Source organism: Oncorhynchus clarkii, chromosome 6, assembly GCF_045791955.1.
Source record: "Oncorhynchus clarkii lewisi isolate Uvic-CL-2024 chromosome 6, UVic_Ocla_1.0, whole genome shotgun sequence".
NCBI lineage: Eukaryota > Metazoa > Chordata > Actinopteri > Salmoniformes > Salmonidae > Oncorhynchus > Oncorhynchus clarkii.
The window spans coordinates 17,049,342-17,074,869 of NC_092152.1; the positions used below are offsets into that span (position 1 = coordinate 17,049,342).

Genomic DNA, 25,528 nt, shown 5'->3' on the forward strand with positions numbered 1-25,528 from the left:
ATAAAACCCATGCAGGTAGACTACAGACAGGCATTATTGTAACACACATACACATGCACGCATGCAAAGTCGCGCGCGCACACACACAACCACACACACACACACACACACACAGCCTCTCTCACAGTTGCCTAGTTAAATAAAGGTAAAAAAAATAAAAAATACACGCATACACGCGCGCGCACTCGCACTCGCACGACGAAGGGGAATCACTGAAGCTTGGATTTCACGTCGAGGCGCTCTTGCCCAATGCAATATGTTGCTAATCTGACTGCGCGTTGAATCATATCAGAGAGCCGCTTCATGTTTATCAACGTCAACCAGGAAAACCAGAGGCGGTTTTATCTCTTGCCCGAGCTCTTTCACTTTTTAACAAGGACGTACATAGCCCACGCGTAAAACCTCGACAGGACACGTGTAATTTTGAGTCAGAACGGAGGAAATAGAAGCAGGTTTTCTTCTAGGTTCTGAATAACGCGGGTGAAGTTTTGATTCATTAGAATCTGCAACGCATTGAACGCTTACTGTCAAAGTGCATGTGTGTTTTTTAGTAACACGAAGGAACGTTATAGCAATTTCCTAACTGCGAAAATTCAAAGCAACTATTCTTTGCAAGGGGTCCTACAAGTATGTATGATATCAACATGTTTGTACTACTAGATTCCCATCTGGACCTCCTTTAGAATTATAGAGATCTGTGCAGTGATTGAAGTCGTTTTTATGTGTAAACCTTTTCCCCTTCTTATTGGAATAGTTCAAACAACATAAACCCTCTGGTTGACACTTTCCCTTTACCAATGATGTCAAATCTCGGATTTTAAGATTTTCAGAGAATGGTAAATGATCGATGGAAAATCATGAACAGTGTTTCAGAACTCGAAGATGGACATCAGCATAAATCTCAGGTAGGCATTGCATGCTGCAAGTATTCATTCATTGCTCTGCTCTGCTCAAAAACAACAACAAAAAAAGCAGGTGAAAAGCCTGCAGGTACCAGAAAGTATTTAATAAAATAGCATTCATATTTTAGTGGCTCATAGTATTGCATAACTATTGCACATAGTTACACATAGAAAACGAATGGCCATTTATTTCGTGGGAACTAAATGTGCCTTTTTACGAAAGCCATAACCTACCTATCACATATGGTTTATCTAATGGTCCGACTTTAAAGTTATGATAATATGATGTGAATTGAGTGTTACATTCCAATAATATATGCTTTGCTGGTAGATCCATAATGGTGTAGGCCTATTTATTTAATTTCCTACATTCATTTATTGTAGTCTATTCATCAATTGTTATTGGAGCGCATGAATTGATGATGATTTCTAATTGACAAATGGCAAGATGTCCAAATGATCCATGGAGAAACAGAAATTGAAGCCCTCTCTACCATCGGGATTTTTTCCCCTTAGCTTGTCATATTTAGAAATTAAAATATGTTGACCTTTCATTGTCGGGTCCAGTTACTCTACGATTTGTGCATCTATTGCAACATGAGCCAGCTGCAAATCTGCATTTTTTAAATATTTTTTTAGTTACTGTTCCTCATTGTGGCTCTATTCCTCGTGTTATTATGTTTCTAGTTTTCTATTATTTATCCTTTTATCTAGCTGCATTGTTGGGAAGTAAGCATTTCCCTGTACGTCTACACCTTACGTTTACGAATCATGTGACAAATACAATTCTATTTAAATTGATTTATAACAGTCACTGTGAATGAGTGAGAGCACTTCTTCTGCTAGTTGTCCATCTCAGCGGAGTATTTGGCATTGTGGAATGGCGTGCAGAGGTTGGGCTAGGGTTGTCAAGTAGTATTGTTTAAATGTAGTTTAGTGTCTGAGATGATACATGTTGGCATGAAACTCTCTTCTCTTCTGGCAGTACAAATATAGCCCATAACTATGTTATAATTAAGCCTAATTATAATTACGCAATAAGGCACGGGGTGTTGTATATGGCCAATATACCACGGCTAAGGGCTGTTCTTACGCACAACGCAACGCGGAGTGCCTGGATACAGCCCTTAGCTGTGGTATATTGGCCATATACCACTAACCCCCCAGGTGTCTTATTGCTATTATAAACTATTATTGCTATTATAAGCTATTATTAACTGGTTACCAGTAATTAGAGCAGTTAAAATACATGTTTTGTCATACTCATGGTATATAGTCTGATATGTCAGCCAATCAGCATTCAGGGTTTGAACCACCCAGTTTATAACTGTTTATAATCACTGTGTGGTTGACTGCTACAAGGCTTTATGTAAAACTGAAATCGTTGTAAAGAATGCTCGTCTACAACTGACTGGAAACTCTGGCTTTGGTTGAGAGGAAGGAGATGAGATTACCGTTCTGCCTTATAGAGTCTGCCTCCATTCCTCACTGTTTGCTGTGACCAAGTGTTGTAAGCCTATCTACAATATGAGCATTTCTGGAATGCTGCAGCAGTTGGCACATATTGTTAGCCAGCAATGTATTTATTTTGTGGACAGATCTTCTTCAACACCTTTACAGTATATCCTGTGAGTGATAGAGAAAATGAATCAGTAAAGTGAATGACCATGCATTTAGGGCATGCTGAGTTGACGGTGAAGGTTTGTGAAGCTTTTGGACTTATGGCTGTGGATAGTTCCACATGGACTGTCTGTACATTGGACCAGTGATGTAGTGATAAAACAAAATAGACTGGTAAACTCTTATCGCCGGTCGCAGTTAAAAAAGTAACACTCCCTACACTTTCCGCAAAAGTTGGTAAACTGTCAAGCAAAAATAATTGTTGGTAAACTGTGTTTACTTGCATTTAGCCTCCACTACATCACTGCATTGGACTAAATTAAGTATAGCAGTCGAGAGGCAGACATGAGAGTAGATTCTTGGATGGAAGTTATCAGCCTTATGAGGCCCAGTAAGATTGAATTTAACTCCATAAGTGGCCTTGATGGTACGTTAACACACTGACCGCAGACCAGGGAGCACGGACGCACACAGACAGACAGTCGGACAGACACTCCACACACACACACACCTGATAACTGTCTGTCCTTCCTTTGGCGTAATGAGAGAAGAAAGGGAATCAATCCATCCATCTCTCTCGCTCTCCTTCTCTTGCTCTCTCTCTCTCGCTTTCTCTCGCTCGCTCTCTCTCGCTCTCTCTTTCTCAGAGTGCAGTAGTTAGGCTTATAAAAAGTACTCCACAGGAATTAGTACTGTATTATATGCTGTAGTTTCACAGGTAGCCTACATATTGTTCTCATGTGCTCTCTGTCACGTCAGTCAATCCTAGCTATTGTCTCCTTTCCTAGGTTGATATGTCTTAAAGGTATACTCAGCCATATAACATCATCATACACACAACAGGGTGGTTTCCTGCCTGCAGACATCAACAACAACAGGCCTCAAATCTACCAAGACAGCATTTGCTGTTCCAATTTGCTCCCTCCCTTGGGGCATGCCCACTTTGGGGAGAACGAACAGCGGCTGTAAGCAGGATGTTGCCCGGTTGTATATAATGTCATATTACTGAGTCTACCTTGACCAATATATTCTGTTTCATGACAGCAGCCATTTGACCTGTTTTGAATTTGTTCATCATCACATGACCTTCTGCTAAGAAAATGTATAACAGTGTTTCAGAATTTAGAATTTTATATGTAGCATTTAGTCTGTGGTTTTTAATGACATGATAATGACATGAGTGAACACAGTAAACTTCAGTGAGCAGCACAATGTTGACGAAGTTTGATATCTGCAGAAAACATAATTACACACCCCTAAAAAATTTAGAATAATAATAATAATTACACTTCAATGAAGTCAGACAGCTCAAGGTTAATGAGTAGTAACAGTACCTGGAAATGGGAACTTTTATTCCCACCTTAAAGGGATGTTTTTATTTCTCTACAGAATGCCACAGGGTTACTTTTACACCAAACTAATGTAACTTGATGGCAGATGACGATGGCTTCGGCGTGTGTGTGCACGCACGCGTGTGTATGTGTTTCAGCTGGGGACTGGACTGTGAAAGCAGACGCTGAGGGAGTCTGCTTACAGGGAAACATGAAGCAGAGATATTAATAGGGCCCCCTCCTCTCGTAATGTCTCTTAGACAGTTATCTCTGGGAGATGGCTCATTAGAGCATCCTGTCCTGCCACTGGCCCATCCACTGACTAGCCCACAATCTGCCAGCTCCCATTTGCTGCACGGTCGGACCTATTAAGATGTCCCAGTACGCCCACGTTACTGTCGTCAGTCTGCACATGACAGTATGGAAATGCTGGGTTGTTATGTTTGCGCCTGTTGCATTAGCTTCTTATTGTATAAGCCAATTGATCCAAGATGTGGATATAGGATCAATTGATCAGATGTGGATATAGGATCAGTCATTCACCATTTACCATGAGGAATCCATTTTTAGAGTAAATTGTCGCTAGAATATACATCTACAGGCTCAGGCCTCTTTGACTAAATTGGTACAAGTTATGGGGTTATTTTCTAGAGCAGTGAAAAGCAAGTTAACATTTAGTCGTCGAAGCGGCAGACAATCGCATCTTCAACAATGAAAGCGAAAAATACTCAGGCTAAAATGTCAAGAGGGTTATAATTTGAGCTACCTCTACTGCAAATGCACACATTTTCCACCCTTTTCTCTCTTCTTCCCTCATTCTGATGTCCAGCCATTCTTTGTTCAATGTGTTTTTGTTTTTCATATTCAATTTGACCTTTTTTTATATACTGCTTTAGTAACAACCTGCTGTTTCTACCAAGCCTAAGGGAACCCTGAGGGCTCTTAAAGCGCTGTTATCACAGACGCCAGGGATCACCCTGGTGTGAAGCCACCCAGAGGAGGTGCAAATGGCTTTGACCTGCTCCACTAGCCGGTCAGCAATCAGTGAAAGGAGCGTCAACACATACACACATGCACACAGACACATGCACACAGACAACACAGACACACAGACACACAGACACACATACACACACACCCACACACACACACACACACACACACACACACACACACACACACACACACACACACACACACACACACACACACACACACACACACACACACACACACACACACACACACACACACACAAGCTGTTAAAATAAGAAGAAATTACGGTGTAGTAGAGAAACATTCATTCTGTTGATGACTTTTGAGTGGACTTGGCATCTGTCCTATCAGATCATAGACTGATAGACTGCCAAGCCCCATAATCTATTATGGACAATTGAATCAGGCTTTACAGTACATTCTAAAACTCTTACTAGCCATGTCAGTTTTTCAGACAGGCTTCAAGTCATCACAGTTCCAATGTGTTAACCTGACATCTAAGCAGAGCAGAGATTTTTGGCTTCAATATACATTGACTAAAGATGATGAATATGATAGAGAAATCACTTGTTGTGGCCTCTAACACCAGAGATACAGTACATTCCAACAGACTGTAGTCGATAATGATCTGAAAACTCCAAATATTTATTTCCAGTGGTCTCTGGATTCTAGACTTCACTCCTCTGCATTTGGTATGGCCGACATCATATACATTTCTAAACAACACATTGCTATGCAATGTCTCTGTGATGCCCGGCTAATGCATTCTGCTCTGATTAATGCCGACCTATAAACATGCTGTGAGCCACTAACTGAAAAGAATGGATTACTGTGATTACCTCCAGTGGCTGAAACTGCCTTCCTTTCCTTCCTTCCAATGATAAAATGTTTCCATTTGCTTTCTACTTAAATGAGCGCTTACTGTTAATTTATCTTTGTAGTTGCAGGCAGGGCTGGGTCAAGGCGAGGGATAAGAAGATATATATTTTCCACCGGGTGGTTGGTATTCATTTGATCTTAACGGCACCATGGCTCCTAATGAATAGTCCTCTCCTGTCTGCTCTCCACCACTGATTTCAATGTGACCTTTGAACTAGAATATAACTATTACAAACTCCATTACCTCCTGCCGATTTATTAATGAAGATTATATTTTAACGGCAATCCCTAATGCTGCATTTAGATGAGGGACGCAAAAACCGCCATACCGATCGGCATAGCGGGACAAGAAAGCAAGAAAGACGGTGATGACAAAATCAAACCAGCATGACAGGATGTGTTCCTACGGTGATTTCAGGAAACAAACAGTGCAAATCAACATCTGGTAGAAAACAACACTACAGCAGATGACAAAAGTTGAAATATTTGAACTCTGGCGGCAAGTCCCGTCTACCGTAGTGGCTGAAGGCATTCACCGCCAGACTCAACGGTATTTACCATCGTTCTCTCATTGAAAACAATGACATCACGTTTGGCATCTAGCGTCTACCTCGTGCCATCTAACCGCAGCATAATTCTATATTACAGTAAGAGGTTATGTGGTTAAGCATGTTGTAGACAGTGACATTTAATGAACAACAGTTTAGACCATTCATCCATCTAAAACTCCAAGGATTTAGAACAAAATTCTCCCCCAAGCCACCCAGTATGTGAAAGAAACCGATTAATAGCAACTTTCATTCTGCTTAATGTAATAACTTTGAAAAGCGCACAGCCACCCCCCACTCTTGACTATTATTAGTTTTTCACTCCTTTATGCACGCCAGTGTACAATTCTCTACATCCTCTTGTTATCTTCAACACCGGGGAGGCTGTGAAAGTATACCTGGTGCCACAACACTCCTGAGTAACAGCCGGGGTGGATGTAGCTCATCACAAAGCAGTTGAAGTGGGAGGGAGGGTGTTTGATGTCAGACTTGTACCTCGGATGCGTTGGAGTGTGGTAGTACAAGGCAGGGTTGAGCAGCAAACCTTCCCCTATAAGAGCTCTCTAAAGCACAGGGAGGATATGTTGAGTATCAGACCTGTGGAAGTGGTCTCGGGAGCCCGACTCCAGCCTGCAAGACAAATCGCTTTCTCCACACTTGGCTGCCTGTCCTTGGAGTCCTCTGACAGAGGAACCTGCCTGCACACTGGGGGCTACTGGAGCTGGAGACCCGGTCTGTCTGAACAGGAACTGTCTTTAGGCTACAGGCAGAGGAGGGCAAAGGAACAGAGAGGCAAAAACATACCTACATTTAGGCACATTGCACACATACACACCAGTGTGTCCCGTAAATGCATATAGGGGAAACACTGCACACACACACACACACACACACACACACACACACACACACACACACACACACACAATGCATCCCCAGAAATAAAAATCATGAAACTCCTGTCAATTTTGTGAGAGCCTATTTTCTATCAGTGGGTAAAATATAAATGTTCCCCATGATTTAACTTCTAAGTGGTCTGTCTGTGAAATCAGGAAACCGTGTAGGAGTTCCAACTAGGAACGCATCATAGCTACATGGTTCTCGTCACTGGATATAGGGGTAACACACCATCACATTTCATAAAAAAATGAAATGCACTCCAGATCGCCAAATCAGCCCATAGATGGTACGGGCATACTTGTCTAGAACACATTCATCCCTTTATATCATCATTTAAAAATATATATACAGTAAATATATTTCACCTTTATTTAACCAGGTAGGCCAGTTAAGAACAAGTTCTCATTTACAACTGCAACCTGGCCAAGATGAAGCAAAGCAGTGCGACACAAACAACAACAGAGTTACACATGGAATAAACAAACATACAGTCAATAATACAATAGAGAAAGTATATATACAGTTTGTGCAAATTAGGTAAGATAGTGGAGGTAAGGCAATAAATAAACAGCTGGTGCTTAAAGTTAGAGAGGGAGATATGAGTCTCTAGCTTCAGTGATTTTTGCAATTTGTTCCAGTCACTGTCAGCAGAGAACTGGAAGGAAAGGCGGCCAAAGTTGGAATTGGCTTTGGGGGTGACCAGTGAAATATACCTGCTGGAGCGTGTGCTATGGGTGGGTGCTGCTATGGTGACCAGTGAGCTTTGATAAGGCAGTGCTTTACCTAGCAACGACTTATAGATGACATGGAGCCATTGGGTTTGGCAACGAATATGAAGCGAGGGCCAACCAACGAGAGCAGACAGGTCGCAGTGGTGGGTAGTATAAGGGGCTTTGGTGACAAAACGGATGGCACTGATAGACTGCATCCAATTTGCTGAGTAGAGTGTTGGAGGCTATTTTGTAAATGATATTGCCGAAGTCAAGGATCGGTAGGATAGTCAGTTTTACGAGGGTATGTTTGGCAGTATGAGTGAAGGATGTTTGTTGCGAAATAGGAAGTCGATTATAGATTTATTTTTGGATTGGAGAATGTGAGTCTGGAAGGAGAGTTTACAATCTAACCAGACACCTAGGTATTTGTAGTTGTCCACATATTCTAAGTCAGAACCGTCCAGAGTAGTGATGCTGGACGGGCAGGCAGGCAGGTGCAGCGATCGGTTGAAGAGCATGCATTTAGTTTTACTTGCATTTAAAAGCAGTTGGAGGCCACAGAAGAAGAGTTGTATTGCGTTGAAGCTCGTCTGGAGGTTAGTTAACACAGTGTCCAAAGAAGGGTTAGAGGTATACTGTTAAACAGCCACCACTAACATTGAGTGGCTGCTGCCAACACACTGACTCAACTCCAGCCACTTTAATAATGGGAATTGATGGAAATTGATGTAAAATGTATCACTAGCCACTTTAAACAATGCTACTTAATATAATGTTTACATACCCTACATTACTCATCTCATATGTATATGTATATACTGTACTCTATATCATCTACTGCATCTTTATGTAATACATGTATCACTAGCCACTTTAAACTATGCCACTTTGTTTACATACTCATCTCATATGTATATACTGTACTCAATACCATCTACTGCATCTTGCCTATGCCGTTCTGTACCATCACTCATTCATATATCTTTATGTACATATTATTTATCCCTTTACAGTTGTGTGTATAAGGTAGTAGTTTTGGAATTGTTAGGTTAGATTACTCGTTGGTTATTACTGCATTGTCGGAACTAGAAGCACAAGCATTTCGCTACACTCGCATTAACATCTGCTAACCATGTGTATGTGACAAATAAATTTGATTTGATTTGATATACCGGATTGTGTCGTCTGCATGGTGGTGTCCTCATGACAAAGTATATATTTCGCTTAGATGTGCTCAATCTAAACAGTGTACAAAATTATTAAACTCAGTTTCCCTTCAAGTACCATCTTGCAATGCACCCTGTGTGTCTGTAGGAAATGTGGGAATGGGCTGTTGTTGCCATAACAACGTACTCTGCACTCATTCTGGTCAGGGAGGAACTGCAAGTTGAACTCAGTGAGATAGACACCTAAATTGATAGTGAAGTTTGTTTAGGAGATTTTACAGCTAGCTAACTACTTCACATGCTGATATTGACTTTGGTATTATTGTGTGTAGCTACGTTTGCTAGCTAGCCAGCCAGCCAAGAAAAGGAGCATTGCATTGTGGGTTTTGGAGTCGACTTCAACAGATTTTCACAACGATTTGCACATGTTGCTACCAACCTTATTTCATATTTTAAATTTGTTCACAAATTTTTTTTCTTCCACATATCATCATTTAACACTGTTTAACACTGTTAGGAATTAGTGGTTTGGGGTGGATTATCCCTTTAAGACAATTGAATATAACAATTGGTACATTCTAGCACTTACTTAATCATTTTTTGAAGTAACTACCTCATCCCAAAAGTTGCTTGTTTCAGTTAATCACAAATAAACCAAACCATAATTCTTAAGTATGTTTATCATTTTGCATGTTCTGTTAATACTACTTAAAAAAATAGCACACTGTAAAGTAAAGTGTAACGAATGCTTCCAGCTGTTGGGATCTAAAGATTTTAGCAGTTGTGGTCTCTGGTTAAAATGAGACATGTCTGTTTTTATGCATCAGATGGGTGTGGGGTGTGTACTATATTGTCCTTTTGGATAAAATGCAGTATGTCCTTTAAATTGATGAACAGAACAGTGAGTGGTTGCAGAGTAGTGGAATTTAGAGCCCGACCGTTTTTTTGGGCCCGATACCGATTCAGATTTTTTGGGGGAAAAAACTTACCGATACTGATATATCTTCTGATATACTGCTTTACGCTGGGGAAATTAAAAGGTGTCATTTTTCCACACTGAATTCTCAAAAATTGCCATTGAAAACAGCAATTGTTCAAGAAATATGATTCAATTGATTTCTTATATTGTGAAATTAATGACACATCATGAGGATGGCCACAAGTTTTTCGATAAGCATGAGATTCCCTTTTTTCATCCTATTGACTGAATAAAGGTTATCGGTGGAATTATTGTCCGATACCGTAGCGTTAAAAGGCCAATATCGTCCGATAATATTGAGAAATTTTAAATCGGTCAGGCTCTAGTGGAATTGCACTTTTTGTTAAAATAAAATAAGTTATTCCCATAGTGGCTCATCATTTCTTCCTTTAATGAGGTGAACATTTTGAGGTACCCTCTGTTCATATTTGCATTTGAATGGCAATGCATCATACTTACTGCTTACTGTACATTACCCCCTAGTTCCTCTACTCACCTGATAAATATGCATCCGGCCGTCCATTCTTTTAACATTATACAATAGCAGTACAGTTTAGCTTAACCACAATTGGAATCAAACTCTTTCCTAATAATTGCTGATATACAGCCATTCTCGTTGCACTCACTATCAGTTTCTCGATTAGACACAATCTCCCTACCACTACCACTTAAAGGATGTATCGCTCAGTATTGTCCTAAATAAGCTCTCGCTGTGGCGTGATGACAAGGTGCAAATATCAGTGATGAAATCCAATGAATGCTGAAACAGAACAGCAGTGTGGCTTGTGTGTTTTCCCCTCTTGGCTAGAGGATCAGACTAACACACACACAAGAGGGAGTCTTAATCACCCAGCTGCGGAGGAATAAGTTGACTACTGAACCCGGAGCACAAAGAGTCCCCTCTGGCCATTTCATTAGCTGTGCTAGATCGTTTAAAAAGACAAAGGAGACCATGTCACAGCCCCACGACATATTGGGTATTTTTGTACGATATCTTCATTAGGTTTGAGAGTTTGTTGGTTACCGGTGAAACTAGTCAACATGAGAATGAAGAAAGCTTGGTAGCCAGCTATCAATATACAGTGCAGATGTAGGATCTTAATTTGATCACCCTGTTGCTTGAGAACTTTCCTGCAATGCAGGACATTTAAAATGGTATTGTGTATTGTGTATTGAGGTTTAAAAAGGCTTCTGAAGTTATGAAAAATGTATCAACCCCTACAAAAATGTCCATTAATTATAATTAACATTTACTATTGCTGCAGGATTCTTTTTTCTGCTGTAGCAAACTGGCTCAAATTACAATCCTATGTCAGTATAGCCCAGCTTTTCACTTTATCTCTGCAGCTTTGTCACTTCGAAGTAAACCCAGTAGGAAATATGCCTAAAGCCATTTTAAAGATCAAGGGTAAGCCTCAGCATCTGGTCTCCTTATATTACAGACCTATTTGTAGGGATTGGTGCTCTTCCAAATAATTATATGTTAGGATACAGTATGAGACATCCTCCTCTTGATTCAGGCAAACTCTGATAGCTTTCTGGGATTATTCTCCCATGGCTCTGGTGTCCAAAGATCAAACTGTTTTCTTAATTTTTCCCCCGTGCCCTGCAGCCCTCTCCTACTATGAAAGTTTTATATTGACTTTATAAGTCTGGTTTAGGGGTTCAGATGACCATGCGCTAAATGGGCCCTCAGCAGTGTACTTTGGCAGGCAAAGCAACCAGAATAGACCATTCCGGGGGCAATATTTACCATTTGTTAGATGTTAAACAGACAAACATGAACTGTGCCGTCGAGTGAACCGTTCACTGTGTATGCATGGATGAGAATCATAGCATGTCAGTGCCAGCACGGTCACAGGGAGGCAACCAGCTCCCTCTTGAGTATGCTTGAGAATGTTCAGTGTTTGTCTTGAAGGTGAGCTAATTCACCCCTTTTATCTCTGGCACTTTCTGCCAGCTGCTGTTTCCAGATAGATTACTGTCAGATTGAGTCCACTGTATGTGTGGTAAGAACATTAGAAGGGCTCACCATGACTGACAGGGAGTGTGCTTTAACATGAGTTACCATCCCAAACAGAACACAGGATATCAAAATCTGAGGCAAAAACAACAACAACATATGTTTGGCTGCTGTCCGGGTTGCTTTTTTACCCCCTACTGTACACAGGTAGTGGTACACATTCTGTGACATTGACTGTGTCTGCATCTGCCCAAAGACTGATCTAGACCCCATGGTCTTTCCCCATTCCCAAGTGGAAGACAAACCACCCTCGACATCTGCACTGACATTCTAGAACACGGGGAGTGACCTTCTAGAACACTGAGAGCAGTCAAACCTCACGACAGCAGGTCAGTTAAGGGTTGTAACTGCTTCACTGAAGAGAGGCAGTTACATTTCCTGTATGATTTTTTAAATATTTGGTAAATACTTCCCATAAAAAATTATAATAAATGCAGCTCCTCTGGTAATTCTATTTGTATTTATTAGAGATTCCCATTAGTTGCTGCCAAGGCAGGGGTCCAAACACATTAAGGCACTTACATCTCACATAAATCAAAGATAAACAGTACATCATATATCATTATTACACCACTACATACAGTGCATTCGGACAGCATTCAGACCCCTTGACTTTTTCCACATTAAAGCCTTAATCCAAAATGATTTAAATAGTTCCCCCCCCCCCCCCCCTCATCAATCTACACACATAGATTTTTACATTTTTGCAAATATATACAATGGGGAGAACAAGTATTTGATACACTGCCGATTTTGCAGGTTTTCCTACTTACAAAGCATGTAGAGGTCTGTAATTTTTTTTAATCATAGGTACAATTCAACTGTGAGAGACGGAATCTAAAATTACTTAAAAATCATACAATGTGATTTTCTGGATTTTTGTTTTAGATTCCGTCTCTCACAGTTGAAGTGTACCTATGATAAAAATTACAGACCTCTACATGCTTTGTAAGTAGGAAAACCTGCAAAATCGGCAGTGTATCAAATACTTGTTCTCCCAACTGTATATCAAATCAAAATCAAATCAAATTTTATTTGTCACATACACATGGTTAGCAGATGTTAATGTGAGTGTAGCGAAATGCTTGTGCTTCTAGTTCCGACAATGCAGTAATAACAAGTAATCTAACTAACAATTCCAAAACTACTGTCTTGTACACAGTGTAAGGGAATAAAGAATATGTACATAAGGATATATGAATGAGTGATGGTACAGAGCAGCATAGGCAAGATACAGTAGATGGTATCGAGTACAGTATGTACAAATGAGATGAGTATGTAAACAAAGTGGCATAGTTTAAAGTGGCTAGTGATACATGTATTACATAAAGATGCAGTAGATGATATAGAGTACAGTATATACGTATGCATATGAGATGAATAATGTAGGGTAAGTAACATTATATAAGGTAGCATTGTTTAAAGTGGCTAGTGATATATTTACATCATTTCCCATCAATTCCCATTATTAAAGTGGCTGGAGTTGAGTCAGTGTCAGTGTGTTGGCAGCAGCCACTCAGTGTTAGTGGTGGCTGTTTAACAGTCTGATGGCCTTGAGATAGAAGCTGTTTTTCAGTCTCTCGGTCCCAGCTTTGATGCACCTGTACTGACCTCGCCTTCTGGATGATAGCGGGGTGAACAGGCAGTGGCTCAGGTGGTTGATGTCCTTGATGATCTTTATGGCCTTCCGTGAGAGCCTTACGGTTGAGGGCGGTGCAGTTGCCATACCAGGCGGTGATACAGCCCGCCAGGATGCTCTCGATTGTGCATCTGTAGAAGTTTGTGAGTGCTTTTGGTGACAAGCCGAATTTCTTCAGCCTCCTGAGGTTGAAGAGGCGCTGCTGCGCCTTCTTCACGATGCTGTCTGTGTGAGTGGACCAATTCAGTTTGTCTGTGATGTGTATGCCGAGGAACTTAAAACTTGCTACCCTCTCCACTATTGTTCCATCGATGTGGATAGGGGGGTGTTCCCTCTGCTGTTTCCTGAAGTCCACAATCATCTCCTTAGTTTTGTTGACGTTGAGTGTGAGGTTATTTTCCTGACACCACACTCCGAGGGCCCTCACCTCCTCCCTGTAGGCCGTCTCGTCGTTGTTGGTAATCAAGCCTACCACTGTTGTGTCGTCCGCAAACTTGATGATTGAGTTGGAGGCGTGCGTGGCCTCGCAGTCGTGGCTGAACAGGGAGTACAGGAGAGGGCTCAGAACGCACCCTTGTGGGGCCCCAGTGTTGAGGATCAGCGGGGAGGAGATGTTGTTGCCTACCCTCACCACCTGGGGGCGGCCCGTCAGGAAGTCCAGTACCCAGTTGCACAGGGCGGGGTCGAGACCCAGGGTCTCGAGCTTGATGACGAGCTTGGAGGGTACTATGGTGTTGAATGCCGAGCTGTAGTCGATGAACAGCATTCTCACATAGGTATTCCTCTTGTCCAGATGGGTTAGGTTAGTGTGCAGTGTGGTTGAGATTGCATCGTCTGTGGACCTATTTGGGCGGTAAGCAAATTGGAGTGGGTCTAGGGTGTCAGGTAGGGTGGAGGTGATATGGTCCTTGACTAGTCTCTCAAAGCACTTCATGATGACGGATGTGAGTGCTACGGGGCGGTAGTCGTTTAGCTCAGTTACCTTAGCTTTCTTGGGAACAGGAACAATGGTGGCCCTCTTGAAGCATGTGGGAACAGCAGACTGGTATAGGGATTGATTGAATATGTCCGTAAACACACCGGCCAGCTGGTCTGCGCATGCTCTGATGGCGCGGCTGGGGATGCCGTCTGGGCCTGCAGCCTTGCGAGGGTTAACACGTTTAAATGTCTTACTCACCTCGGCTGCAGTGAACGAGAGACTGCATGTTTTCGTTGCAGGCCGTGGCAGTGGCACTGTATTGTCCTCAAAGCGGGCAAAAAAGTTATTTAGTCTGCCTGGGAGCAAGACATCCTGGTCCGTGACTGGGCTGGATTTCTTCCTGTAGTCCGTGATTGACTGTAGACCCTGCCACATGCCTCTTGTGTCTGAGCCGTTGAATTGAGATTCTACTTTGTCTCTGTACTGGCGCTTAGCTTGTTTGATAGCCTTGCGGAGGGAATAGCTGCACTGTTTGTATTCGGTCATGTTACCAGACACCTTGCCCTGATTAAAAGCAGTGGTTCGCGCTTTCAGTTTCACACGAATGCTGCCATCAATCCACGGTTTCTGGTTAGGGAATGTTTTAATCGTTGCTATGGGAACGACATCTTCAACGCACGTTCTAATGAACTCGCACACCGAATCAGCGTATTCGTCAATGTTGTTATCTGACGCAATACGAAACATCTCCCAGTCCACGTGATGGAAGCAGTCTTGGAGTGTGGAGTCAGCTTGGTCGGACCAGCGTTGGACAGACCTCAGCGTGGGAGCCTCTTGTTTTAGTTTCTGTCTGTAGGCAGGGATCAACAAAATGGAGTCGTGGTCAGCTTTTCCGAAAGGGGGGCGGGGCAGGGCCTTATATGCGTCGCGGAAGTTAGAGTAACAATGATCCAAGGTCTTTCCACCCCTGGTTGCGCAATCGATATGCTGATACAATTTAGGGAGTCTTGTGTTCAGATTAGCCTTGTTAAAATCCCCAGCTACAATGAATGCAGCCTCCGGATAAATTGTTTCCAGTTTGCAGAGAGTTAAATAAAGTTCGTTCAGAGCCATCGATGTGTCTGCTTGGGGGGGGATATATACGGCTGTGATTATAATCAAAGAGAATTCTCTTGGTAGATAATGCGGTCTACATTTGATTGTGAGGAATTCTAAATCAGGTGAACAGAAGGATTTGAGTTCCTGTATGTTTCTTTCATCACACCATGTCACGTTGGCCATGAGGCATACGCCCCCGCCCCTCTTCTTACCAGAAAGATGTTTGTTTCTGTCAGCGCGATGCGTGGAGAAACCCGTTGGCTGCACCGCTTCGGATAGAGTCTCTCCAGTGAGCCATGTTTCAGTGAAGCAAAGGACGTTACAGTCTCTGATGTCCCTCTGGAATGCTACCCTTGCTCGGATTTCATCAACCTTGTTGTCAAGAGACTGGACATTGGCAAGAAGAATGCTAGGGAGTGGTGCACGGTGTGCCCGTCTCCGGAGTCTGACCAGAAGACCGCCTCGTTTCCCTCTCTTTCGGAGTTGTTTTTTTGGGTCGCTGCATAGGATCCACTCCGTTGTCCTGTTTGTAAGGCAGAACACAGGGTCCGCGTCGCGAAAAACATATTCTTGGTCGTACTGATGGTGAGTTGACGCTGATCTTATATTCAGTAGTTCTTCTCGACTGTATGTAATGAAACCTAAGATGACCTGGGGTACTAATGTAAGAAATAACACGTAAAAAAACAAAAAACTGCATAGTTTCCTAGGAACGCGAAGCGAGGCGGCCATCTCTGTCGGCGCCGGAAGTGAGGACTCCATATATATATATAACTGAAATATCACATTTACATAAGTATTCAGACCCTTTACTCAGTACTTTGTTGAAGCGCCTTTGGCAGCGATTACAGCATCTTCTTGGGTATGATGCTACAAGCTTGGCACACCTGTATTTGGGGAGTTTCTCCCATTCTTCTCTGCAGATCCTCTCAACCTCTGTCAGGTCGCTGCACAACTATTTTCAAGATTCTCCAGAGATGTTCGATCCGCTTCAGGTCCGGGCTCTGGCTGGGCCACTCAAAGACATTCAGAGACTTGTCCCGGCTGTGCCTTGGCTGTGTGCTTAAGGTCATTGTCCTGTTAGAAGATGAACCTTTACCCCAGTCTGAGGTCCTGAGCGCTCTGGAGCAGGTTTTCATCAAGGATCTCTCTGTACTTGTCTCCGTTCATCTTTCCCTCGATCCTGGCAAGTCTCCTAGTCCCTGCCTCTGAAAAACATCCCCACCAATGATGCAGATGATCCCATGATGCTGCCACCATCATGCTTCACTGTAGGGATGGTGCCAGGTTTCCTCCAGACGTGACGCTTGGCATTCAGGCCAAAGAGTTGAATCTTGGTTTCATCCGACCAGAGAATCTACCATAAAGGCCTGATTGGTGGAGTGCTGCAGAGATGGTTCTCCTTCTGGAAGGTCCTCCCATCTCCACAGAGGAACTCTGGAGCTCTGTCAGAGTGACTATTGGGTTCTTGGTCACCTCCCTGACCAAGACCCTTCTCCCCCGATTCCTAGGTTTGGCCGGGTGGCCAGCTCTAAGAAGAGTCTTGGTGGTTCCAAAATTCTTTCCATTTATGATGGAGGCCACTGTGTTCTTGGGGACCTTCAATGCTGCAGACATTTTTTGGTACTTTTCCCCATATCTGTGCCTCGACACAATCCTGTCCCGGAGCTCTATGGACATATCCCCCCAGTTGACATGCACTGTCAACTGGGGGACCTTATATAGACAGGTGTGTGCCTTTCCAAATCATTTTCCGATCAATAGATTTTACCACAGGTGGACTCCAATCAAGTTGTAGAAACATCTCAAGGATGATCAATGGAAACAGGATGAACCTGAGTGTCATGTGTGCTCTCTCTCCGGCCTCTAAGTCACCAGGCTGCTCGTTATGGCTTACACCTGTCACCATCGTTACGCACACCTGCACGTCATCAGACTCACCAGGACTCCATCACCTCCTTGATTACCTTTACCTATATGTTACTATCTGTGGTTTCTTCCCCAGGCGTCATTGTTTCTGTTCCTGTGTCATGTCTGTGCGTTTTTTTCGTGTGTCTTATTTTGTATTATGGTGTGTTTATTTATTAAAACACTCACTCCCTGAACTTGCTTCCCGACTCTCAGCGCACATCATTACACTAAGCTCAATTTGGAGTCTCAAAGAAAAGGGTCTGAATACTTATGTAAGGAAGGTATTTCAGTTTTTTTTTATACAGTTGCAGAGATTTCTAAACCTGTTTTCGCTTTGTCATTATGGGTTATTGTGTGTAGATTGATGAGGGAAAAAATATATGTAATCCGTTTTATAATAAGGCTGTAATGTAACAAAATGTGGCAAAAGTGAAGGGGTCTGAATACTTTCCGAATGCACGGTATCTACAATACAAAATGTATTATACCACCATACAACAATATTATAATGTACTGTCTGTGTGTAGAGTGCGTGTGCTAGCTTGTGTGTGCGTAAGTCTTCTTCTGTTCCTCTGTGTGTGTGTGTGTGTGTGTGTGTGTGTGTGTGTGTGTGTGTGTGTGTGTGTGTGTGTGTGTGTGTTCACAGTCCCCGCTATTCCATAAGGTGTATTTTTATCTGGTTTTTAAATCTAATTATACTGCTTGCTTCAGTTACCCAGTGTGTGATAGAGTTCCATGTAATCATGGCTCTATGTAATACTGTCCATCTCCCATAGTTTATTCTGGATTTGAGGATTGTGAAGAAATCTCTGGTGGCATGTCTTGTGTGGTATGAATGGGTGTCCAAGCTTTGTGCTAGTAGTTTAAACAGACAGCTCGGTGCATTCAGCATGTCAATACTTCTTGCAAAAACAAGTAGTGATGAAGTCAATCCATCCTCCACTTTGAGCCATGAGAAATGTGTACATTTTATTAATGTTAGCTCTATGTGTACATTTAAGGGCCAGCTGTGCTGCCCAGTTCTGAGCCAATTGTAATTTTCCAAGGTTTCTCTTTGTGGCAGCTGACCACACAACTGAACAGTAGTCCAGGTGCGACAAAACTAAGGCCTGTAGGACCTTCCTTGTTGATATTTTGTTAAGAAGGCAGAGCAGCGCTTTGTTGTGGACAGACTTCTCCCCATCTTAGCTGCTGTTGTATCAACATGTTTTGACCATGACAGTTTCAAATCCAGGGTTACTCTAAGCAGTTTAGTCACCTCAACTTGCTCAATTTGTTTGTTACTCATTACAATATTTAGTTGAGGTTTAGGGTTTAGTGAATGATTTGTTCCAAATACAGTGTTTTTAGTTTTGAAATATTTAGTAATAACTTATTCCTTGCCACACATTCTGAAACTAACTGCATGTCTGTGTTGATGTGCTTGCAGGTTGACATTTATTGGGATGAATCTTGTCCTGGAGGCAAAGTTGGGCAACTTCCACTAGATTGGCCAGCTACAAAGTCGAAAATGTACTATAATACATAAAAATGCATGAAAATAACTGCTTTTTGGTCTTAATTTAAGGTTAGGGTTGGCATAAGGTTAGCAGTATGATTAATGTTAAGGTTAGGGTTAGGTTTAAAATCAGATTTTATGTGGCTGTGCCAACTAGTGATACCCTTTAGAGCTGCCTCCAGTACAAGGCCTCCCAATAAATATCAACCTGCGAGTGTGAGTGTGTGTGTGTGTGTGTGTGTGTGTGTGTGTGTGTGTGTGTGTGTGTGTGTGTGTGTGTGTGTGTGTGTGTGTGTGTGTGTGTGTGTGTGTGTGTGCTCGATCCAGGCCTTTTTGGCATGTACAGTACTGAAATTAAATTGCTGCTGCGTCAGCCTCGTAATTCCCAGCCGGCAAGTTTTTTTATTTGGTGCCAGGCTTTTAGCATGAGACACGTATCCTGGACCCTGTGCGCCCTCCCTGTACCCATAGCATGGGTACACCATTAAGGCCAGCACCCCTGCTCATGTCACACCAGAGGGTCATGACCTTTATTATCCCTGCCTCTTTCTAATGGTGCAGAGATCTGAGCTAGCTTCGCCTCTGCCTCCCTCCACCTAGGCTGTGTCTGAAATGCCACTCTATTCACAGTATAGTTTGCACTACGTTTGACCAGAGCCCAGGGTGCCATTCCAGACGCACCCTAGCTTCTGCTCTGACAACCTCCACATAGAAAATGGTAATGCACTTGAAGACATCCTGAGTACAAGCATGCTCTGTTTAAGTGAGGGCCACAGCTCAGAATTGCTCAGATCCAAGGTTATCTGCTCAAGTGGATTATTGTGTGTAGTGTTTCAGGCTGAGTCGTGATTTGGGAGCTATTAAACCATCGCCTGACAATGAATAGCCTGATAGCCTCCAAAATAGCATGGGTCAGCATTATGTAGTACAAGCATATATACTGGCTTTCTACAGGAGAATACAGTGCCTTCAGAAAGTGATCATACCCCTTTACTTATTCCACATTTTGTTGTGATACAGCCTAAATTCAAAATGGATTTAATTATGAAAAACAGAAAACATGTTTTTAGAAATGTGTGCAAATTAATTGAAAATGAAATACAGAGATATCTAATTTACATAAGTAGTCACACCCCTGAATACATGTTAGAATCACCTTTGGCAACGTTTACAGCTATGTGTCTTTCTGGGAAAGTCTTCAAGAGCTTTGCACACCTGGATTGTACAATATTTGCATTATTCTTTAAAAAATCTTTAAGCTCTGTCAAGTTGGTTGTTGATCATTGTTGGATAGCCATTATAAAGTCTTGCCATTGATTTTTTAATCCAATTTAAGTCAAAGTGTTAAAAAGGCCAATCATGGACATTAATGTCATCTTGGTAAGTAACTTCAGTGTATGTGTGTTTTAGGTTATTTTCCTGCAGAAGGTGAAATTGTCTTCCAGTGTCTAGTGGAAAGCAGCCTGGACCAAGTTTTCCTCATAGGATTTTGCCTGTGCTTAGCTCTATTCTGTTTATTTTTATTCCATATAAAACTCCCAAGTCTTTGCCGATGACAAGCATACCCATAACATGATGTAGCCACCATTAAGCTTGAAAATATAAAGAGTTGTACTCGGTGTTGTGTTGGATTTGCCCTAAACATAACGCTTTGTATTCAGGACATAAAGTTAAGTTCTTTGCCAATTGTTTGTAGTTTTACTTTAGTGAAAACAGGATGCATGTTTTGGAAAAAAATTTCAGTACAGGCTTCCTTCTTTTCACTCTGTCATTTACAGTTGAAGTCGGAAGTTTACATACGTACACTCCACAAATTTCTTGTTAACAAACTATAGTTTTGACAAGTCGGTTAGGACATCTACTTTGTGCATGACACAAGTAATTTTTCCAACAATTATTTACAGACAGATTATTTCACTTATAATTCACTGTATCACAATTCCAGTGGGTCAGAAGTTTGCATACACTAAGTTGACTGTGCCTTTAAACAGCTTGAAAAATGTCAGAAAATGATGTCATGGCTTTAGAAGCTTCTGATATGCTAATTGACATAATTTGAGTCAATTGGAGGTGTACCTGTGGATGTATTTCAAGGCCTACCTTCAAACTCAGTGCCTCTTTGCTTGACATCATGGGGAAATCAAAATAAATCAGCCAAGACCTCAGAAAAAAAATTGTAGACCTCTGCAAGTCTGGTTCATCCTTGGGAGCAATTTCCAAACGCCTGAAGGTACCACGTTCATCTGTACAAACAATAGACCGCAAGTATAAACAGCAAGGGACCATGCAGCCATCATACCGCTCAGGAAGGAGACGCTTTCTGTCTCCTAGAGATGAACATACTTTGGTGCGAAAAGTGCAAATGAATCCCAGAATAACAGGACCTTGTGAAGATGCTGGAGGAAACATGTACAAAAGTATCTATATCCACAGTAAAACGAGTCCTATATCAACATAATCTGAAAGGACGCTCAGCAAGGAAGAAGCCACTGCTCCAAACCCGCCATAAAAAAAGCCAGACTACGGTTTGCAACTGCACATGGGGACAAACATCATACTTTTTGGAGAAATGTACTCTGGTCTGATGAAACAAAAATAGAACTGTTTGGCCATAATGATCATTGTTATGTTTGGAGGAAAAAGGGGAGGCTTGCAAGCCTGTGAAGCACAGGAGTGGCAGCATCATGTTTTGGGGGTGCTTTGCTGCAGGAGGGACTGGTGCACTTCACTTCACAAAATAGATGGCATCATGAGGGAGGAAAATTATGTGGATATATTGAAGCAACATCTCAAGACATCAGTCAGGAAGCTAAAGCTTGATCGCAAATGGATCTTCCAAATTGACAATGGCCCCAAGCATACTTCCAAAGTTGTGGCAAAATGGCTTAAGGACAACAAAGTCAAGGTATTGGAGTGGCCATCACAAAGACCTGATATCAATCCTATAGAACATTTGTGTGCAGAACTGAAAAAGCTTGTGCGAGCAAGGAGGCCTATAAACCTGATTCAGTTACACCAGCTCTGTCAGGAGGAATGGGCCAAAATTCACCCAACTTATTGTGGGGAAGCTTGTGGAAGGCTACCCGAAATGTTTGACCCAAGTTAAACAATTTAAAGGCAATGCTACCAAATACTAATTGAGTGTATGTAAACTTCTGACCCACTGGGAATGTGATGAAAGAAATAAAAGCTGAAATAAATAGTTCTCTCTACTATTATTCTGACATTTCACATTCTTAAAATAAAGTGGTGATCTTAACTGACCTAAAACAGGGAATTTCTACTAGGATTAAATGTCAGGAATTGTGAAAAACTGAGTTTAAATGTATTTGGCTAAGGTGTATGTAAACTTCCGACTTCAACTGTAGCTTAGTATTGTGGAGTAACTACAATGTTGTTGATCCATCCTCAGTTTTCTCCTGTCTCAGCCATTAGACTCTGTAACTGTTTTCACCATTGGCCTCTTGGTGAAATCTCTGAACGGTTTCTTTCCTCTCCGGAAACTGAGTTAGGAAGGTGCAATTACTAACTTCATGCTCAAAGGGATATTCAATATCTCGCTTTTATTTTTACCCATCTACCAATAGGTGCTCTTTGTGGTTGAATCTGTGTTTGAAATTCACTGCTCGACTGAGGGACCTTACAGATAATTGTATGTGTGGGGTACAGAGATTAAGTAGTTGTTAAAAAGTAATGTTAGACGCTATTATTGCACACAGAGTGTGTCCAGCAACTTATTATGTGACTTGTTCAGAACATTTTCCTCCATCACTTATTTAGGCTTGCCATAACAAAGGGGTTGAATACTTATTGACTCAAGACATTTCAGGTTTTCATTTTTTATGAATTTGTAAAAATATCTAAAAACTTAATTCCACTTTGACATTATCTGGTATTGTGTTTAGGCAAGTGACACAGAATCTCAATTGAATCCATTTCAAATTCAGACTATAACACAACAAAATGTGGAATAAGTCAAGGGGTGTGAAAACTTTCTGAATGCACTTTACACTGTAGCTACCAAAAGCATCTGACTTCATTCTTAATGATCATCTCTAGCGAATGGGATATTAGAGGTCGGTTCAGTTTTGGTTTGTTTATTCATTTATTATTACGGTATTATTTGATTAGAATTATTATTATTACGGTCTCATATGGTCTGTGTGTTTAACCGCCTCTGCCTGTGGCCCGAAAGAACAGGTACAATGTATTATGGTCATTGTAGTTAATTACCATATTTATGCACTGAACTAGGTTGAATATTTGCCTAATGAAAATTACAACTTCCAATCAGCCACAGGCTACTTTGAAGAATCTCACATTTAAAGTATATTTTGATTTGTTTTAACACTTTTTTGGTTACTACATGATTCCATATGTGTTATTTCATAGTTTTGATGTATTCACTAATTATTCTACAATGTAGAAAATAGTAAAAATAAAGAAAAACCCTTGAATGAGTAGGTGTCCAAACTTTTGACTGGTACTCTATGTGACATAATAATCTTATGACATGACAGAGTTCTAATATTTTTGCCAGTCTTTGTATTCTCATTTGTCCTTAATTCTAAGACTTATTTGAGGTGTAAAAAAATGACAGTAAAACCCAGCACAATATTTACACACAAAAAACACAGGTCCTCCTCAAAATGTCCCTTCCTTTTAGGTTAGTCTCAATTCCATTGTGAGTACCTGACGCTTCGCCTTTCACAGTCCAAAGAAGTGATCAGTAGTGCTGTCACCCCCTGTCTCCTGTGTGAGTCAGTAGCAGTGACCTCCCCTAGTCCTGAGGTGTTCAGTGTCACTGCCTGTCTGGGCCCTGTCTGGCTACACTAGGTGAAACAGGAGAGAGGAGAGGAATGGAAAGGAGAGGTGAGGCGGAGTAGAGATAGAAGAAAGGATAGGTGGAGGGATGGAGGAGAGGAATAAGGGGGGCTCATTGTGTTCGACAGCTCACCGCTGGTGCTGCCCATGCCTGTTCTCCCAGTGAGCTTTTCTCTCTGCTGCATGGATGTATAAAAGCTGTTCTCAAATATTGTCTGTGCTCGGCAGAGTGTGCTTTTTCAATCCCAACCTCGGTGCCAAACAGGGCCAGAGGTGGCAGAGATGCCAAGATATGAGCGGCAGCTTTGACGTTGTCGTGTGTTGTGGGGACTAGCAGTGGTACAGCATCAGGACCCTCTCACTCTCTCTGAATGCTGGGCAGACTTGTCTTGCTTTGACGATTCAAGGGCACCACGGCAGAATCGGATATGAGAGGTGACTACTTGTCTCGCTTTCAGATGCCTGTGGAGGAGAGTGCACACAAAGAGATTGCTGAGACACACACACACACACACACACACACACACACACACACACACACACACACACACGCACACACACACACACACATACACACACACACACACACACACACACACACACACACACACACACACACACACACACACACACACACACACACACACACACACACACACACACACACACACACACTCACTCACACACCTCTTATGTGGCTGCTTTGGTGTTGTGTGAAAGGCTGATAATTCTTGCAGACAGGCGGCATTGTTGCTTTGGTCTAACAAATTGGTCGGGGACTCTTCCTCTTGTGCAGCATGGCGCAGTAAGCTGAGGTCCTTTGTGAACATTAATTGTCTTTAAAATAAATATGACAATGCCTGCAGAGGATGCTGTGGAGGATAGTAAGTAGCTCTACACTCTGTGGAGGGGCCAGGCCGGGCCTTGTTTTAACAGGTTGGATGCTCCACTGCAGCAGTGGCACTAATTCAATGACTGGCTGTATTTCCCATTTCCTCTCTGATGCCGTGCCCAGCGGGCAAAACCGGCAGCAATGATGTAATTCTGACGTCTTATATGACGTCATGGTCAGGTTGAATGTAAACTGATGAAATTAAAAACACATTCTTAACTGGTATCAGATAACAACCGACATCCTTCCTAGATTGTCTTAATTCTTTCATGATTGACATCGTTACCTGGTTTTAATCTCGACATTTTACAACTCTGCAACCAGAAAACCAATTTACAACCACAAAATGATGTCATTATGACATCCCATGCCAAATTTTGTGAGCCTGGTAACTTTATAGAGTACATGCATTACTAAGAGGTTGTATATACTGTAGGAGGGAGCAGACATTAATGCCATGCTCTTGGTGATGCAGTAGTGACAGAGCATGTACAGATGTAGGATCTTAATTTGATCACTCTTTTGTTGATAGGAATTTTCCTGCACAGCAGGAAATGCAAACTTGTGGTGTAGTTGTGTTTGAAAATGGCTTGTCAAGTTTCTAATTTCTACTTTGGCATTTCAGGCTTGATCTGCCCTTATAAAAAGGTATCAACCCCTACTAAAATGTTATAATCCACATATTCATTC

At 41.9% G+C, this 25,528-nt stretch overlaps 1 protein-coding gene across 4 annotated transcripts in view; it reads left to right on the top strand.

The window, feature by feature from the left end:
- Positions 1–283: 283 nt before the first annotated feature.
- Positions 284–25,528, top strand: part of LOC139410671 (fibrinogen C domain containing 1a) — a 101,870-nt gene continuing 76,625 nt past the window's right edge. Inside the window, exons 1-2 of one of the 4 annotated variants that reach the window (XM_071156061.1) lie at positions 284–627; positions 823–905. In XM_071156061.1, coding sequence (XP_071012162.1) covers positions 834–905 — 72 coding nt within the window. In that variant the 5' untranslated portion in view covers positions 284–627; positions 823–833. The other 3 variants (XM_071156063.1, XM_071156064.1, XM_071156062.1) reach the window with 3 other exon arrangements.